The sequence below is a fragment of the Taurulus bubalis genome (assembly GCF_910589615.1).
Source record: "Taurulus bubalis genome assembly, chromosome: 16".
Lineage (NCBI taxonomy): Eukaryota > Metazoa > Chordata > Actinopteri > Perciformes > Cottidae > Taurulus > Taurulus bubalis.
This window is the reverse complement of record NC_136604.1, coordinates 14,257,218-14,276,287: the sequence shown is the minus strand read 5'-3', so window position 1 is coordinate 14,276,287 and position 19,070 is coordinate 14,257,218. Positions and strand designations below refer to the sequence as shown.

The following is a 19,070-nucleotide window of genomic DNA, read 5'->3' as shown; positions in this document are numbered from 1 at the left end:
TCTCTGTCCTCTACCCTCTCTCTCTCTATACTCTCTCTCTTTCTCTCTCTCTCTCTCTCTGTGTTTTTGGGAGTTTAGTGGGTCAGCAGTGCCAGACAAGACGATTGGAGGACAGAAGACATAGTTGCAGAACTACGGGCTTTTTACTAGTAGCTAGCCTTAGATACTTGTGGCAGCAGAAGGGAAGAAGGAGGTCTTGGCGATGGTCACAGCTATGGAGGATGCCTGTCCCAATGGGGTACGGGAGGAGGAGGAGGAGGTGACGCCCCCGGGACAGCTTGGCGTGGAGGGGCCCCCGGCAGTGCAGTCCACCCAGGAAGCAGATACGTCTGGAGGTGAGGAGGGGAGAGATACTGTAGTCTTTGATTTTGTCTTTGAGGGATCGATAGAAGGCAGTATAGTTTGTCAGGTAACTCCTTCAGAATTAAGTTTTTTTCTTCCCCCAGTTATCTTTAAATATAGATCTGACAGCGACTGGTCCCCACAGCCCTTTCCGATGAATTTAAGTACCCCTTCATCATAATTAGACATTCTTTAACACTGTTAATTTTACAAAACAATATATTTATTGAATTAAATGTTAAAGTTGGTTTGGTCATGTTTGCATTTGTACTACTACGACTTGGAGAGGCAAAAGCTTCCCTTCAACCATTTATCCATGACTTTTAGTCATTTTAACCATTCTACCATGTAGGCAATTTTACCAGTTTATCATGTTAATTTAGCTGTCTATTTCAACTGTTTTTCAATTAATTTTGGATAATTCTTCAATCATTAATTGAACTGTTTCAACAGTCATTATCTTAAAGTTTTTGCCAACCTTTCAACCGTTGACCCATTACTTTTAGCTAACCATAACTATGTCAACGGTTTATTCATGATCAAGTTTTAGCCAACAAGTCAATCGTTGATCCATTTCTTTTAGCTAATGTCGAACGTTTATTAATTTTCCTACATTTTGTGCAGATATTTCAACCACTGATCAAGTTTATTTCAACCCGAGCTATCTATATAAACCATTCATGCATTACCGTCAGATAATTCAACCTATTATCTATGAGCTTATTATGTCATCCATTATCATTATCTTTGCTAAATTGTTAACTGTGTATTCATTGCTTTCAGCTAACTGTTTCGACCTCTGCTCGCTCTCTAACTGGTCAGCTAGTTTTCATGCACTTTTAACTGCAACAGGTAGTGTTCTAGTGTTACAGCTCACTCAAGATAAAATGTTTTGCTCATCAAAATGTATAATCAAAATTAGTTTAACTTGTCTAAAGTCTTTCCACACATCTCCTTGCAACTGTTCGTACCTCTGGTTGGAATCACTGCTTACTTAGAGAGTTACCTCTTTTCCCTGTTCAGTTCTTAACCTGCATTACTAGAAGAAAACCCACAGTTAAATATAATTGGTTTTGGGTCATGTTACTCGTTTACCAGTCAAGTGCTCTGATCTTCATCTTGTCTCGCATTTCCTGAGAACCAGAGTTAGGAATTATGAAGCAGGGAGGCTCTGCATTCACAGCACTTAATGCTGGTAGGTGTACATATAGAGGCGGTGGTTAGATGGTTAGAGACTGCAGACCGACCACAGTACCACAGAGGGAAGAATTAAGCACAGGTAAGGAGGATTATTCATTGTGTATAGCTGAGGAAACAAACACTCTACTATAACTGGCCAGTGCTGTATTCTCTTAGATTTGACAACTTCTTCAGGCCAGGCTTAATAAGAAGCTTGAAGGTGGTTGTATCTCCATGCCATATTTCATTGGATTATAGAGACTTTAGGTAGATAGTTCATCTCCAATCGCTCACAAGATAGAAAAGCATCTTAGAGTCTCTGTTGGGTTGAGTAATATAGACACAAGTGCACGTGGCAGGGGGCTGTGGACGAGCAAACATTCCTGTGGTCGAGGACACAGTGACACAATGAGCTGACCAAGTGGGCGAAGGTCAACTCAAAGAGCACAACAACTCGGGATCCAGCTGTTATCTTGGTGTATTTTTGAGATTTTGTAGTCAAATCAGTTCAAGAATGTAAAAGTATGGTCAGTTTGATGCATCTTTTGAAAATTGGAAAACACATTATTTGCTACATTTCAGGAGGTCTTACGGTGGCTTATTGTAAGTGTGATGGGAGGAGAGTTGTGCAATCAAGATGGTGGTTTAATACTTTTTTATGTGTTTGCACATTAGTGTGCAGATGTGTTTACTACAATTGCAGCTCTGCTCTGAGACTTAGTGCTTATTCTAGCTCGTGGTGTGGGGTCCCCACAGGGACTGAATATTCTGCTCATACATACTACATATCTGAATTTAGTTTTAGATTGTGCTCCTGTGTCGTCATGCAGTAACGGTATTTCTTTATGGATATACAGGTTAAACAGCCTGCAGTGCAGTTTTTAACCTCCCTCCCCTATTTGTCCTTCTTTAAGAGGACCATAAATATTTAAGGTTTGTTTTTGCATGAAGCCTTGTGTTTCAAGGCTCAAGTCACAGGTCTTCGCTGCTTTGTGAGGTAAATTGCATTTTCATAAGTCTCCCTCTCCTCCTTCTTAATCATACAACTGTTTGGCGTTTGTGTGTATGATGGATGATTGCGCATGACACTGTCAAGCTGTAGTTTAACTAAAGTGACATTCTGTGGTCCAAGCCGGAGAACAATAGAATTGGAAATGAGAATCTATCTGAAATACAGAAATGTATTTAGATGAAAAATACTACTCAACCCTTACAAAAGAAGCAAATGTTAAATTCATATTTTCATAAACAGTCATATTCAGTCTATAGTATGTGCAAAACACATGTGTGAAATGATCATGTGAAATTATGGTTGACATGAGATATTCCATGATTCTGATTGTATCCTTACAAAAAACACATTCAATTTATATTTTTGTAGGATGTCTTACATTTTCTGACTGAAGAATTTCTGACGTGATTTGATAAATTCACACGTGCTTTTTATGAAAAGGGACGTTGAATAACATTTTGAAAGTACTCGTATCAAACACCATACGACAATATTGCATATTTTTCAAGGCCATATTTTTGTAACAAAAAAGCAGATTGAAGTATTGTTTGTGTGACTTGACTTCATGACATGGGACATGAGTCAAGGTTAAAGATGATAATCAAAGGCTCATAATCATAGAGTGAACCAACTGTATACACGTGCTGACTGGACATATTCACTGCCCACATGAAGGTTTGATGACACAGAGGCACACACACACACACACACACGTTCCCATGTCTTTAAGTGTCTTAAATGGGTTTACGTGGGCTTTGGGACCCCGGCATTAGGGCGTTAGCTGCCTGTTACCTACGGTCCACACCTCTCCCACACAAAGAGAGAGACTCTTTGTGTGCACAGAATACAAGGCTCAGCAGAGTTAATTTGTTAACAAGAACATTTGAATCCTGGAGCTTTTGTGCCTCGGCATATACTGTATGAATTATAACGCGTGGAGCATGAGCATGTACAAACTGAACATACGCAATGTGTTCATCCTGAATGGAGCAGACTTATTGTAACTCTAGATGGAGCTTTCATTTTCTATTTTGGGGGACCAGGCTGTGTGTTTGGTGTACATAACTCTGTATTAAGAGAGTGAATGGGCTCCAAACATGGCCACAGTGTCAACATCATTATGTCATATGTCTACGATATGTGTCTCTTAATTTGAAGTATTTTGCTGTCATTTTATAATAACTTAGAAACATGAAAGATAGAGCTTAGGGTGGATATTCATACATCATTCATCTTGTGTGTGTTTATGCTTTGTATGACTTTCACGCCTCGCTAACTCTCCTTATCTCTGTTTCTCTTTGTCTCCGTCCGTATTTTTCTTATCTCTCGAACCGTCCATCCAGCCATGCAGCAGGTGTTAGATACTCTGGGTGAGCTGCCCACCTCCACGGGCGCCAAAGACATCGACCTGCTCTTCCTGCGCGGCATCATGGAAAGTCCCACTGTACGCTCCCTGGCTAAGGTAGCACACACACATAGCTCAGGGTGAGCAGCTGTGAGCGGACAAACAGCTAGCCACCTCTGAGCCACACCTCGCCCTCACTCTGCTCTTTGCAGTGCTTTGCTTGCTGTGGCTGAGGTGCTGAAGTACACTAAGGCTTTGACTAACAGAGTACTCATTACATCGGCACACAGAGGGATTGCACAAACGCATGCTGGGCCTTTTTTTCATTTGAATGTATTGCAACAGCTTTATACAAACAGTTTGCTCTAACACACATGCTCACTGCTGTAGCAGGTCCCGTGAGCAGTGAGAGAGGCAGCTGTTGTCTTTTTCCACCATTCAGTTTATGACTAAACATTAATTATACTACTTTGACTTTGTCACACAAGGCAGATGGCTTGCTTACAGCGAAAAGTAATCCCAAAGTCAATCAGCTCTTACCTGTATGTAGAATCCAATATAATCAGTTTTTACTACATAACAAAATCCAGTTTCAACATTACACACAGAGAGCAACAAAGCGCAAAAACACTACCACAGCCTCTCCCCATCGACCCTCGCTGAGCCTCTCTGTCTCCCCCAGGCTCACGAACAGCTGGATGAAGTAAAGCTGGAGGCGGTGCAGGACAACAATGTGGAGCTAGTGACGGATATTCTGGGCGACATCAACAATCTCACGTTGAAAGACGACAGCGCGGCCGAACTGTCCAGGATCCTCAAAGAGCCGCACTTCCAGGTGAGACGAGGGGCAAACACACACACGCAGGTAACGGTCAAACGGACATGATTTATGGAAGTAAAGGACCTGCTTGTGCATTGAATATTGAGTTGGGAAGTAATATACAGGTGGCAGAAGACAGTGTTTGAACCACTTTTTACACAATATTTGTGTCACTTCTTTACATTCAACACCTCAAAAAAGCTTTTAAATAATGCTTTGAAAAAATTATGTAATGAATGCCAGAATTCTGTATTATGTCACTGTGTGTGAAGAAGAGATTAGTCTTAATATTTTTTTGTTTAAAAGTGTATAGTAGGGTGACTATAAAGCTCAGCCTAGAGTTGTAATGTTTTGACTGTAGCTACAGTAGCATAGAGCTGATTTTTTGGATCCCTTCCTCATGCATCAATAGAACATTAACCTTTATCCTTAGACCTACCAGGGGCTTTACACAGGCTCTACCAATAGGATTCAGACTTATGAGCCCAGCAAAGCTTGTGCACCAATCAGAGCCCTTTCTGTTGTAAGCTGAAGGATAAGACCCTGTTGACCTACTGAGAGTAGAGAGACAGAGCGGGAGGGAGAGATGAGTTGGGAAGAAAAAAGATAGAAAATGAGGGCAACTAGTATTACATCTAATACAAAATGTGAGTTTACAGACTTGTTTTCCTCACCATTCCCTCTTTGTCTTAAAATATATTTTTTTAAAGAAGTGCTGTTAGCATCTCAAAAAGCAGGCTTGGAGGAAAGTTTGTGGATGGATAGTCAGCAAACCAACAATTAATTGATTAGATTAGGGGGGTAATCCATATTTGGAATTTGAGCCATTAGATGATTGTTTTTTGCCACTATTTAGGCTTTCACGTTTAGTGTATGAACAGCTTGGGGTTTACATTTAGATCTTTTTATTTTTTGGGAAAGTCAAACCCAGAAGACGCATAATAAACAAACTGTTACAGAAGCTGCAGCGTTGCAAATTAGACAATGAAGTCACTATTTGGTAAAAGCTTCTGCTCTTCAGTCTGCCTTTGAGTTGACTGATACTGCATCATCAACCATCTGTCCACATATTCTACCTTATATAACAATCATCTCATTTTGCTTTATAATATAAAGTTGCAGTATTTTGAACATTATTTACAGCGAGGCCATGTAACTTTTGCAAAACCGTATTCACTGTGGCTACGTGTAACATTTTTAGGATAATTCTCAAACATAGCATAACAGTAGCGTAAGAAGAAAACAGTCATAAAGTCTCCAAACTGGCTCCATAATGTTACTTACACAGCAGTATATTTCTAAAGCTTGCCAAGAAAAAGTAATGCTGCAGCAGCAAAACCACTGAGTGTGTCAAGTTGAACAATTGTGGGTTTTATGGCAAATTCACTTTTTATTGGTAAGAGGAAGAATGAGCTTGTTCTTCTTTCACCATTACTCTCTCCCTCTCAATGTGTTCTCCTCTTGTTCTTCCAGTCTCTTTTGGAGGCACACGACATGGTGGCTTCTAAGTGCTACGAAGTCCCGCCCCCGACTGAGCCGACCAATGATGCGGCAGTGAACAACGCTCTGATGCAGGCAGATGCTGTGCGCATGATTGGCATCCGAAAGAAGGCCGGAGAGCCACTGGTGAGCCGCGAAACACCGCCTGAGTGTATCTGGTTATGTGTGTGCATGTGGATACTGCTGGAGGGGAGTGGTTGAGTACATGAATAACCAAGTGAATCACTATGACGCATGTACAGTATGTACGCATAGATGTCAGTTTGATTGTGGGTGAAGTTGAATGAAGCAGGGTGCGTGTGTGCATGCAAAAATCTGATATCAGAGGACACACATCACCCTGTTTATCTTCTCCCTCTCAGGGCGTGACATTTCGTGTGGAGAAAGACGACCTTGTCATTGCTAGAATCCTTCATGGCGGCATGATTGACAGACAGGGTCTGCTCCACGTGGGCGACATTATAAAGGAAGTGAACGGGAAGGACGTCGGCAACAACCCGACTGAGCTGCAGGAGATGCTCAAAGACTGCAGCGGAGGGATCACACTGAAAATACTCCCGAGCTACCGAGACGCTCCCTCACCTCCGCAGGTAAACACACACACACGGGAATCTCAAACGAGATGATGATGTAAACACAAGCACATACACTTGAAATGAAATGAGTGGCAGATGTTGGCCAGTGGTACAGGGCTTGTGATCTGTTCTTCTGCCCTCCCACAATCCCCTGCGCAGGAATGTGAACCCTGGGAGCCCTATTAATAACACTCCACATGCTATCTGGGTCACACTAGCTGTTTCTGTCTTTGGCACACACACGCATGCTTCCTGTGATCTCATGCTCCCTCATATGGAAAGTACAGTAATTTACGATAATTTTAGATATTTTTCCTCGTACGTGCACCACAGATTTTTCGACCAGTTGTGGCTCCTGAGTATAAAGTGACATTGTGCATCCTGAACAAATAAGACATGCACTTGGAAATGCGTATAAGGCTTAAATTGAATGAAGAGCAGTAAAACTTAATAAGAAATAATGCAAAATCACATGCTGAGGTCGGCTGCACAGTATATTTTACTGGCTTGTTTTACTGCTTCCTCTGGCTGCTTGTTTAATTGGATACATCAGCCAGAGCACTTACCCTTCCTGGCAAAAGCCTCCTCTGCTGGCGCAGCGTGAACAGCTGTGTTGGGTGCAGTGTGGGACGTTGGACGTAATGGGTGTGAATGAGCCACTGTTACTGTGTCAGTGTGTGAGAGAGCATGCTGTGCTAGAGTCTCTTAATTTTTCCGTATTTTTCCGTTTTTTTATGTATGTCACTGTTTTGTCCACAAACCTTTTTTATCATTATTTCTAAGCGAGCAAATGAGTGTAAATGAATTCCCACAAAGACTCTAAACTGTGCTTGTGCTCGTCACAGGTGTATGTGCGCCCATACTTTGACTACAGCCCAGCGAATGACAACCTCATCCCTTGCCGAGAGGCGGGGATGACCTTCAAGAAAGGCGACATCCTTCAGATTGTTAACAGAGAGGATCCCAACTGGTGGCAGGTGAGCTTGCCTCCATTTTTCCTTTTGAGTGTCTGCAATTTAAAATCACCGACATAAAGAGCTCAAGACTGAACTGATCTGTAATCCGTGCCAGGCGTGCCATGTGGTCGCTGGAGCTACGGGACTGATACCCAGTCAGTTCTTGGAAGAGAAGAGGAAAGCTTTTGTCCCTCGAGACTTTGAAGGATCAGGTATGATAGTGAGTGCGTTTCTAAGTGGTGTTGATACCTGACCCTTGAATAAACACTGAATGGTGCTTTAGTGGGGAGCTAAAACATCCCAAAGTTTCCTGTTTCCCTCTTAAGCAATCCTGATGTTGAACATATGGCTTGGCCTAAAGCCCATCAACTAGGTTTCTGTCAGACTTCTGTCACTTATCTATTGCTTTTACCACTGAAAACTGATTTATGACATAGTCAATGTTTCCAACACTTGGAATGCTCCATGCCTGCCCCCGTCTGGCCAAGTGATGTAATAGCATAGACATACAAGTGCATAAATGTTCCGTCTTGTTTTGTAGGGATCCTTTGTGGGACCATAGCTGGAAAAAAGAAGAAGAAGATGATGTACCTGACGGCCAAGAATGCAGGTCAGAAGATCTTTCATGCTGTTGACTTTATTTATCTGACATCCTTCTTGCGTTGGCTAATAATTGTGCCTGTGTTTTAAACAGAGTTTGACAGACATGAGCTGCAGATCTATGAGGAAGTGGCAAAGGTGCCAGCATTCCAGAGAAAGACGCTGGTTCTGATTGGTGCTCAGGGCGTGGGCCGGCGCAGCCTGAAGAATCGACTGATGGTCCTCCAACCCACACGCTTCGGCACCACTATGCCCTGTACGTCATGCTTGGGTTTTAACAGTTTCTAAATTCTGTCAACCCCCCCGCCCCCCAAAAATGATTTAACTTTGACAAACAACACATTCTTAGACACTTCACGGCGTCCACGTGATGATGAGCTGGACGGCAATTCCTACCACTTCACTTCAAGGACAGATATGGAGGTGGACGTGAAGGCCGGCCGGTTCCTGGAGCACGGCGAGTACGACGGTAACCTGTACGGCACTAAGATCGAGTCCATCCACGAGGTGGTGGGCACAGGACGCACCTGCATCCTGGACGTCAACCCACAGGTAAGAGGAGGTTTAGAAAGGGTGAAAAAGAACGTGGGCAGCAAAGTCAGGTGTCTTTGAAATATGAAGAAGGGAATTAGAAATATTTTTAAATGAAATCTCAGTGTTCCAGAATTATAGATCTGTAATGTTACCTCCTGTGTGCTCCTCAGGCTCTGAAAGTACTGAAAACAGCGGAGTTCATGCCTTATGTGGTGTTCATTGCAGCGCCAGATTTTGACACTCTCAAGGCCATGCACAAAGCTGTGGTGGACGCAGGCATCACCACTAAGCAACTCACGGTAGGTTAACAACTCCCATGCACATCATCTTTACATTACCCACAGTGAGCCTCCCAAAAAAGAAAAGAGCTGTTAACGCCTGATTATTCATATCCATACCCCCATGGAGCGGTGACTGTGAGGCATCCTTATATATATATATATATATATATATATATATATATATATATATATATATATATATATATATATATATATATATATATATATATATATATATATATATATATAACACACTGTAAACACACAGTCAGATATTTAAAGTTTTATTCAAATAAAACTAGAAGGAATTTATATTCAAGTAAAATACAAAACCAACTTTTAATTCTAAATTATTGGACTATTATTACCAATATAATAACATGGATTTTCAAGTTTTATTTTGTTGAGATGGGGCTCACTTAATATATTGTTGGGTAGTTTAATTAATAACAAACCCATCATTATTTTAGTATAAAATGTTTTATATTTTTTTTACTGAAAAGTATAAAGTAGTGTATAACTGAACAAGTAAATGGTTCTTGAGTATGGTCAGACATCCGTACACTCCGGAGACAACATAAGGAACGTTACCTGACGTTTTTTTCCTTCTTCTAGAGAGTAAGTCCAATCAAATACTCGGCAGTCTCCCTTTATTTGCCACCTGGTCATTGATTCCTGTGTTACTCAGTAGTTCCGACGTGTGCTAGCTTGTATACGTCTCCTCTGTGTGTTGGCAGGACGTGGACCTGAGGAAGACAGTGGATGAGAGTGCTCGGATCCAGAGGGCTTACAGCCACTACTTTGACCTGACCATCGCCAACGACAACCTGGACAAGGCCTTCGAGACATTACATGCCGGCGTGGACAAACTGTGCAGTGAACCCCAGTGGGTCCCGGTGAACTGGGTTTACTGAGGACCAGCTACACTGACCACTCTGAGCGGGTCACACTGACCCACCAGCATGTCTGTGACCACAAAGGCCAAAGAAGAGGAGAAGAAGGCAGAGTTATTTCTGCAAAATAACATAAATAGTTTAAAAAAAAAATCGTATTGCTCTTTCTCCTCTTGGGCCTGCACGCTGTGCAACTTTTTTTCTACTCAAAACTCAAAGGGAAAGAGTGCTTATTTATTTTATAACTTTTTATGAAAGATCTTTCTATTCAATGTGGAATTCCATTGAGAATGAGACAAAGAAATCTGGTCACGTATTCGGGCCATATTTTTGCATTAATTTATTGTTGTAGTTACACTTATTTTGTAGTCGTTTCCCTTGATTTATTTTGTCAGTCTGTGTTGATGAACTTCCAGGATTCGTGATCTCCATCCACGCTCCACTCTGAAGACAAGTGAAGGAGATGGATAAGAAGATTTTTGAGCAGTCATTGTCCAAGAAACCTGTGTCTGTCGCACATCATTGCCCCACCTGAGCAACCTGTGTAGCTGTTTTATTTTCACGTCCAAACAACTTAATCCTTCAGTGTTTTTAATGTAGCCGGCCCTCAACACCTTTATCAGTGTCCTCCTCCACTGGAATAACTGGGCAGAAATAAAGAAAATGCCTGTATGCGCACAAATCCTCTAGTATGTAAAAGAAAAAAACTTTATAATGTTCTTTTGCAAGATCAAACACTGTTCATTTTGTCTAGTTTTGTTTTCTTATACTAGTTTTTCATCATCGTGGTAAATTTATACATGTAGATTGTTGTGTTTTGTCACACTTGAGCCATTGGTTTGTTTTTAATGACCCTGTCAGATGTATGACCATCTACATCGTCATTGACCCCTCATAAGCCAAGTTTTCTATATGTGAATGTGGCACAAACCGACTCCCTCCTTATGGTCCTACTCTTTAAGTGTTGCAGTATGCCAAAGCCCTGATCATACTCCAAATAAAGTTTGAAATTCACCCTTTTGTTAAATGTGATTTGGTATTTCAACTGTAGGGCTATGCAAATGTATGATTTCATATACAACTTTAGATGGGAAATGCATGCCAAGGGGTACAACTAACACTATTGTATGTCCTAAACCTTTTGTAAATCTTTTCCAAAACAGGTTAAAATATTTCAGAAATGACATTAAGGTCTGGCTATTGGACTAGTGACAATTTCAAATTAATTTGTTCTGAAACCCATCTTGGACTTAAAGAAAATACATTTAAAACTAATAAATGACCATATATTCTTGTTCTTAAATAATATCCTAATCTGTGCCATGTTTTAGAAAACAGCCCTACTGCCCTTTTGTCTAAAAGATTTTTACATTTATTTCAGCCAACTAAGTTATGGCTAATAAACTTAAATGAACCTCACAAGAGTTTACTTTTTAAATGAAGTGTATAGTATTTTAATGTATAACTCACAAGACATTACTGGCAAATAGTGACATTTACCAATTGCCTAGACCAAAATGTGTGTATCAATAACTGTCGAGTACAGTAAAGTTGGCAAATACTTGATATGGATCTAATATTGTCAAACATATTTTAGAGGAAAGGTCCTGAGTCCTTGAATAATTGCCAGCATCCGAGAACACGCTCACATGCACATAAAGCACACGGCCATGTAAACAAAGCCTGTAGAAGCGGGGTGACTTGATTCTCTGCTCAGGTAGTTATTCCCCCACTATATCTTTACATCGCAAATAGTTTGCTGCTTTATAAACGACGGTAAAGTTAAAGAAGTGACCTTTAAAAACAGTCGACTGGTGAAAAGGTTCATGAGAATTAAGCGGTGCAAACCTGAAGCCAAGTCCAAATCCCTCCTCCAGAGACCTTTTTTTTACAGCAGACATCTCGACTGGTCAGTCGGAAAAACAGGTGTTGTGAATACAAGGGCTCTGTGTGACAACGCTCTCCTGTGGGAGAGAGAGCTGTATTGGCAGAAATCTAAGAAATATCTAGATGCCTGAGCAAAAAAAGTCAACTACTTCTACAAGTAAAACGGTTTTATAGTTGGGTTTTCAAGGACGTCGTTGTGTAATTAGTTAAAAAGGTGCAACATTTGCCTACTTCTTGATGCCAGGAAGAGGGTTGAGATCATCTGATAACTCAAGGTCAACTCAGAACCCCTAACCCAATTAATTAATGCAGCAGCACAAGTAATGTCTCGTTTTAAGTGCTTTTAATTATATTGATAATAATGTATGGTGACACAGGGTTAAAAATGTTTAAAAAAAATAATTGTAATTTACATTTGTATTAAACTGAGAAATGTTGTTTTGTGATGGACTAAACTATAATTGATTAAAACAAAAACAGTTTATTATTCCAGTGTTTTTTTTCCTCACTAATATGCAGTAGTAGTAAAAGCACAGGTGTAAATAACTAAATGAGTTATGATTCCGATATAGTCACTGTCCCAGTAGGTCATAACTGGGAAAGTGATGATGAATATAACAGAGCCATCGTTAACAGTTATCTTTTTTTTTTTACCATGACAAGTCAAAATGTCTATTGCGCAAACAAGTTAAAAAAAAAAAATATTGAACAGAAAAGTCACAGGAAAACTTAAAACATTTTTATTAATTAACGCAACTTACAGTCAAGCCAAAGAGTGAACTATATTAAGTGATACGTATTCACATTATGTCCTAACAGGGTTTACAGCATATCTTGTGTTCTGTAAGCATTGTTAACAAAAATAAGGAAATGTAAAATAGAAATCAAAGCTTACACCTTTACAACAACAAGAAACGAGGAGCTTAGCAGTGGATGTGAACAATTTAAAATCAGCAACATAAAAGACCCTCACCAGAACAGGAATGACAGCAAATTCAGTTTTGGCATGTCGTGGTTTAAATAAGGGAGGAGAGAGAGAAAAAAATACAACTCAAAACTGAGCTCAAAATGAAGGGAGGTTTGAATTCACACAGCTGTGCAGGGCTGCCTTTGCCAAGAGACTTTGGTCACTTTGCTTCTCCATCATGGCTTACAAGAAAGAAAAAAAAGCATGTGTACAATGTAAAAACTAAAAATGGCCAAAGTGGGGGGGTACAAAAACAAAGAAAACTGGAGTGTCCTGGAATCAGTTTTATGTATGAAGGAATATGTTTTATATTTATTTTCAACAAACAACAGATGATTGTCTGTTTTCCTTAAATGAGTTGACTACAACTCCAGGACAGCCCCTACATTCATAGGAGGTAGATAACACGGCAATGAGATGCAGACTCTTCAGAAAAAATTGGGTCTGAATGGGAATCAAGCTCTCCGTCAAGTCTGTGGAATTGAAGTGCATAATTTGTTCAACTTTAAGGCCAAATAGGAACCCCACGTGTAGATCTAAGGCTATTTTTAAGACAACGGTGCAGGGGGCGGGGACACAGGAAGCAGATACAGCCCTTTCGCGACAATACCTGAGTCAACAGTCGTGTTCGACCACAGAGCCTCGCAGGATGCTTCGTGAGCGTCGACTCTTCAACTAAATCCGATATTATAATTTTTTGGCTACACCGAAAATATATAACAAAAAAAAGACAAAGCACAGAAATATGACGTGGCGACAAGTGAGAAATATTCTGTTGAGATTTGCGTAAAAATTGCATAAATGACACATTATCATTTGGCCACAAAGTGTAACCTACTCCTTTGTTACGACTGAACTCTTATCAGATGTACTGGTTGTGGCGTGTGCACAGCCTGTAGTGACATTCAAACCTCCCAAAAGGGGAAAATTAAAAATGCATTAGACAATATGAAGTACACTACGAAAAAAAAGTCAATGCAGCATATATCAGGCTTATGAGGTACTTCATGAATATATAGATATATCAACCTTTTTAGAAAAGCTCTTCAAAGTCATATTATTCCTTATAATTCCTATTGATAGCATAAAATACCTCGTCAGTTATTTATTTATTTTACTTTCTGCCCAACCTCAAATGGGCGATTTCTTTTTTAGACTGCTTTGAAAGTGCAAAACACAAATACTGATCGTTCTATGCAGCATCTACACGCAAAGTTGCATGATCAAAAATTGAAATTATTTGTATATGTGGCGCAGCAGATTTTGTCAAACCTTTATGTTGAAAAGACTCAAACCCAATGTCCGGGCAGATGGAGAAGAGAGAGATCCGACAAAAAGGCACACATAAAACTACAAACACGCTGGATGTTTTCAGTTTAGACTAAATTACAACAATCTGTAGTGAATTGCCACACAGCCTCATATGTACCTTTCTCTGAAGTTTACAATGTTCTGTTATCTTGCAAAGCATGTTCAAACGAGTATATTCCCTTTAATTGTTGCATGCAAAAAACTACATTTCATACCCTTAAAAAAAAAAGAAAAAAAAAAGAAAATGCCGTCGAGTCTAGCTAATCGTAGGAGCAGCGGAAATGAACCGAGTAGGCGACAGGGACTTCCACCCTGGTTTTATTGCAGTACTGGGTCAACGCGGCAGAGTAATGTTAGCTTTTGATCACGTGGAGTGGCTCTATCCAGTATGAAACCTTAATATTTAAACATTCCGGTAAAAAGAAAAACTGCTTCCAAATATTGCGACAAATTAATCTACCCATTTGCAAAGTATTGTTTTGCGAACTAAAAGTTTGAAATGTTTTTGGAGCGTTGCCTTGAACCTGCGCAAAGAGGACAGACGAACTAATCACCAACGAACCACAGCCCACACGCCAACATTATTGCTGTACATACATCTTTCCAGCAGACTTTCACCACTACAAACAATCCACAATATCCCCAACGGTTTGCTGGAATATCAACACGTTGTCGTATTGAATAGCAATTGCTTCATGATGGCACATTTGTCGACAAAAGATCTAGTCATAATAACAGTTCACTTCAACCGCAAGAATGTGTTCTTGGTTGTGCTGGGTTGGTTTTGTAGCTATCATTTGAAACAAATTTAAATAAAAGATAAAATATGAAGGACTCACATGAAACAATGAGACTCCAATTACAAATATTTGGTCCCCCAAAATGTAACCAACTAAAGCAACCAACCAGTCATACATGATTACTTGGTTTTCCATTTAATAAAAGGTTAAAGAAAAGAACAGTGCTCTCATACGATATTGGCTTGTATTGGTTTGGTCACAATATTTTTTTATTTTGATACCATTATTATAAATGAGGGCTAATATTAGCTAGCACCTGACACTGCTCTGAGGTAGTTTTTTTCCAAGTTGGTAAATAAAAAGCCAAGTCATTCTGAAGACTAGAAATGCTTTGAAAATATAAAGATACCCATGAGTCTTGCATGATTGGATACATGTAGATCAGTTGGATGGCATTGGTTTGGATAGGTGATGCTTAGTAACAGTTCTACTCCGTCAAGGTCAGATTTACTGCAGCCCCGTGGCTAACCCCAAATGTACACCGGACACAGCTAAAAACGCATTCTGGCAGAGATCATTGGATCCTATTCTTGATCATGCCAGATTTATCTGCTCTGCTATACTGAAGCTTGTACATGCGTGCGTGCGTATGTATGTATATAATATATACATACACACACACACACACACACACACACATATATACATACGAAGATAAATGTACATTAGCATACTAATTAGCTCACAAGAACAATGCTAAAGTTTAACAGGTATACTTTTGTACCAATGTCACCTGCTTAGTGTAGTGTGTTAGCATGCTAACATTTGCTGGCGTGTAGTGCTTACACTTGCTAAATAGCATTAAATAAGTAGTACAGCTGAGGCCCATGGGAAAGGCATTCCTTTTGCAGGCATCTGCTCATAAACCAAAGTGGCTAAAGATGAAAAGGTACAGATTCAAATTAGGATTCATTGTTTGGAAACAATCAATGTTAATATAAAATGTTCCAATCCATGAAGTAGATGTGATGTCTAACTGGGTAAGTGGAAACTTGATCTGCTAATGGCAGAAGAAGAAAGTTCAGGGGATCACCAAAGTCATCACCGGCTAAATAATTACAATAGAAATGTGTCTTCAAGACACTTCTTAAAACGACTATAGAGACCATTGAAACCAAAACTAATACCAAAATGCGATGTAGCTGCATCCAGAGGACATATGGGAATATTGGTTCTTTCCTCAGGTCTGCCAGTCGCCCATTTGAATTTGTGCTCAATATTTTAGACTTGTAGCTAAAAAATAAAATAGGCAACTTTAACTGGAAAAACCTTTGTTGACGCCACACATGCGTCACATGGCTCCAGGTAATTGGGTGGACATTGGCATGATAAAGACTGTCAAGGACAAAGTGATCTAGGAAAAAGAAAATGATGCTCACTGAATGAAGCCAGCCGACTGCCATGCAAATCATAAACTGTGCTTTTATAAAATCTGGAGAAAACAAACATCTGTGTAGTAATACAATCACCAAAAAAAAAAAGAAAGAAAAAAAGAAAAAAAAAAAAAAAGTAAAAAGGAACACAAGCAACACAAGCAACACTCAAACAAAAACCTCAGCTTCTTCGCTTTCAAGTGTCCCTGCGCTAATGAGTTAGTGAGCTGAACTCTGGGAGGATTTTACAGGACAGGAATATCAGACCAGAGGGCTTAAGCGGAAGCCAAAAATCTAACGGCAAACAATATCACACACCAAAGCAACAATCACACACACTCACACACACACACACACACACACCTTATGTTACAGCAACTCAAACAAGCATGACGCCAGAAACAGAAAAGATGACTAGTCTTTGCAACAGTGTATAACGTTTGTTTCCTAAAACTACAGTCGCAAACATCCAGAGAAAAGACATTTCAACTGTAGACTTTTATACCTCCTGTTAATCAAAATGATATCAGCTGTAATGTGGGTGATATCTAAAATTAATGAAATATTAAGGAAGAAAACATAATACTTTCTGCAATTAATAAAAGCCTATAAATAAGAGAACAATAACAAAAAGAAATGGCTGTACACAAGAAGCAAACATATATAGTATAAATGTACTGGATGGATAGCCTTAATATTACAAACCACACTAAGTACATTCATTTTTATTATTTGGAGCTAGGAAAATAGGTTCTACTCTACAAGAGGTTTCTTTATGTCAGCAATAGTTTCTCTACAAGAGACGGATGAGAGGCAAAGAGGAGAAACGTTACTAAACAGGGTTATGATTTGGAATAAACTGATTTATAGGTTGTTGCTTCATTGGAAGTCAGGCTTTATTTTTATTCCAAGACCATTCAAAAAGCAGAAGAAAAAAAGTAAACGGCTGATTGTTACACTTGGAGTCAGCCTCTTTCAACCCAACATAAAAAAAATAAAATGCAAATGGTATTGAGAAAATAAAATAAACTACACACTTAAATTAGCTCATGATGATATGCCATTTAGTTTACATACCAGCCATTTCTACAACCTGCCGTGTCCTAGCTTTGGACATTCAAAGATACGGAAAAAAACGCCTCACTGAGGTGACGTAACGTCATTAGTTGCCCCTGCAGGCATTTTTAATGCCCAACTGAAGCACCTCGGGCACCATTACACTTGGAAAGCAGCGCCACATTCATCCAGGCTGGTGTATTCATTTACTTGTTCCATATATAGTCTTGATTTAGCTCATCATGATCAAGGAGATTTATGTAAAAAAGGAAATGCCTCTTCTGAATCTTGATATGTATAGTCTCAGGTGGTGTACGACACATAAACACGCCTTACTTGAAGCATTATTTTCCCATGTAGTCTTCAACAAAGACTTTGACCGTCAAACCTTCCCGCACACTTCATCCGCACACGGCACTTTGGCATCCTCGCCTCTCCAGACATCTTACTTTTCGTAGCTTATCAGCTCTTTTCAACACCTGTCAGTTTGTTTTGCATAAAGCACCTTCCTCCAACATCATTGTACAAAAGGCAATCCATCAACGCAACTAATTTTCAATCTGTTGTTTACATTTAAAGGCATATTTCTCAAAGACGACATGCGGCATGCTGGTTAGCTCGGTCGAATCCCTCTTGCTCAGCAGGCGTGGCTCTCTAAACGGCAAGCGCACACACTGAGCCTCTCCAGCCGGTTGGCTGTGCCTCGTGTATTCTTTTGAAAAGCCACTATTGTCAACTCCTTTTTTACTTAAAAAAAGAAGAAGACGCTGCCAGTCTGCCATCTGATACATATTCTTAATGCTGCAGCAGCTACAAAAGTCTATTCTTGTTTAGTGCAAAAACAACATTGTCAAATGTTTTGAGTTTTATGTCTCCAGGAAAAGCAATGCCGTTCTGATCTGCTATTTTAAGGTGCTGGTATAGGTAATGTAAAACACGAAAGGAGCAGTAACAACAAGTACAAAGCCGTCTCCCAAAAAAAAAAAAAAGACTACTTGAATTTCTGTATTTCAGCACACTATAATTTCAGATACCCGTTCCCTTTCCCACTTTCTACACAACACGACATTCACATGTCCAAACAGACCCAACAACTGGGCTCCACCTCCATCAGTCTCCATAAAATACAACGGAAGATCACACTTGCACTGAAAGATGTCAGATTGTGCATGATGCCATTATGCTACAAATTAGCTCTGATGAACCTTAACTGGTCAAAGGCTGAATCACATACCGTAAAAAAAGTCACATGGATTTTTTTTTTTTTTTAGACATGCTCGACTTTTCAGCTTAACAGCACATTTACAATTGCTGCAACTCCTGGCTATGCAATGATCACAGCTGATGTGGGCTTTGCATTTGTTGTTATACTGCTCAGGTGGAAAAAAAAAAAAAAAAAAGCGTCTAAAGAAAGTCTCATTCCACTGGTGCATAGAATAAAGAGGAAAGAAAGAAGGGAAAGTTGTGTGCGAATACAAACACACTGCAGGAATTTGGTCATACAGCTCAACGCTCAAAACCCCTAAAAAGAAAAAAACAAAGAAAAAAAAACAAAACACATTCTCTCTCATCAATTTGAGTAAAATATGAAATGAAATATCACCAAACTACATAAACCGAGTAAGCGCGTTTACCATCA

At 39.7% G+C, this 19,070-nt stretch overlaps 1 protein-coding gene across 2 annotated transcripts; it reads left to right on the top strand.

Annotated features, from left to right (window-relative positions):
* Positions 1 to 202: 202 nt before the first annotated feature.
* Positions 203 to 11,045, top strand: pals2b (protein associated with LIN7 2, MAGUK p55 family member b; the record flags this gene model as incomplete). Of its 2 annotated transcripts, none has more annotated exons than XM_079232357.1 (12): positions 203 to 335; positions 3,877 to 3,977; positions 4,561 to 4,713; positions 6,172 to 6,324; positions 6,561 to 6,788; positions 7,619 to 7,750; positions 7,845 to 7,941; positions 8,271 to 8,339; positions 8,424 to 8,585; positions 8,679 to 8,881; positions 9,034 to 9,162; positions 9,882 to 11,045. In XM_079232357.1, 12 exons carry the CDS (start codon positions 203 to 205, stop codon positions 10,056 to 10,058), a joined length of 1,737 nt encoding a protein of 578 aa, XP_079088483.1. In that variant the 3' UTR covers positions 10,059 to 11,045. The 2 variants fall into 2 exon arrangements, with proteins under 2 accessions (XP_079088483.1, XP_079088482.1); XM_079232356.1 differs by having other exon boundaries at positions 3,877 to 3,995.
* Between the last annotated feature and the right edge of the window lie 8,025 nt (positions 11,046 to 19,070).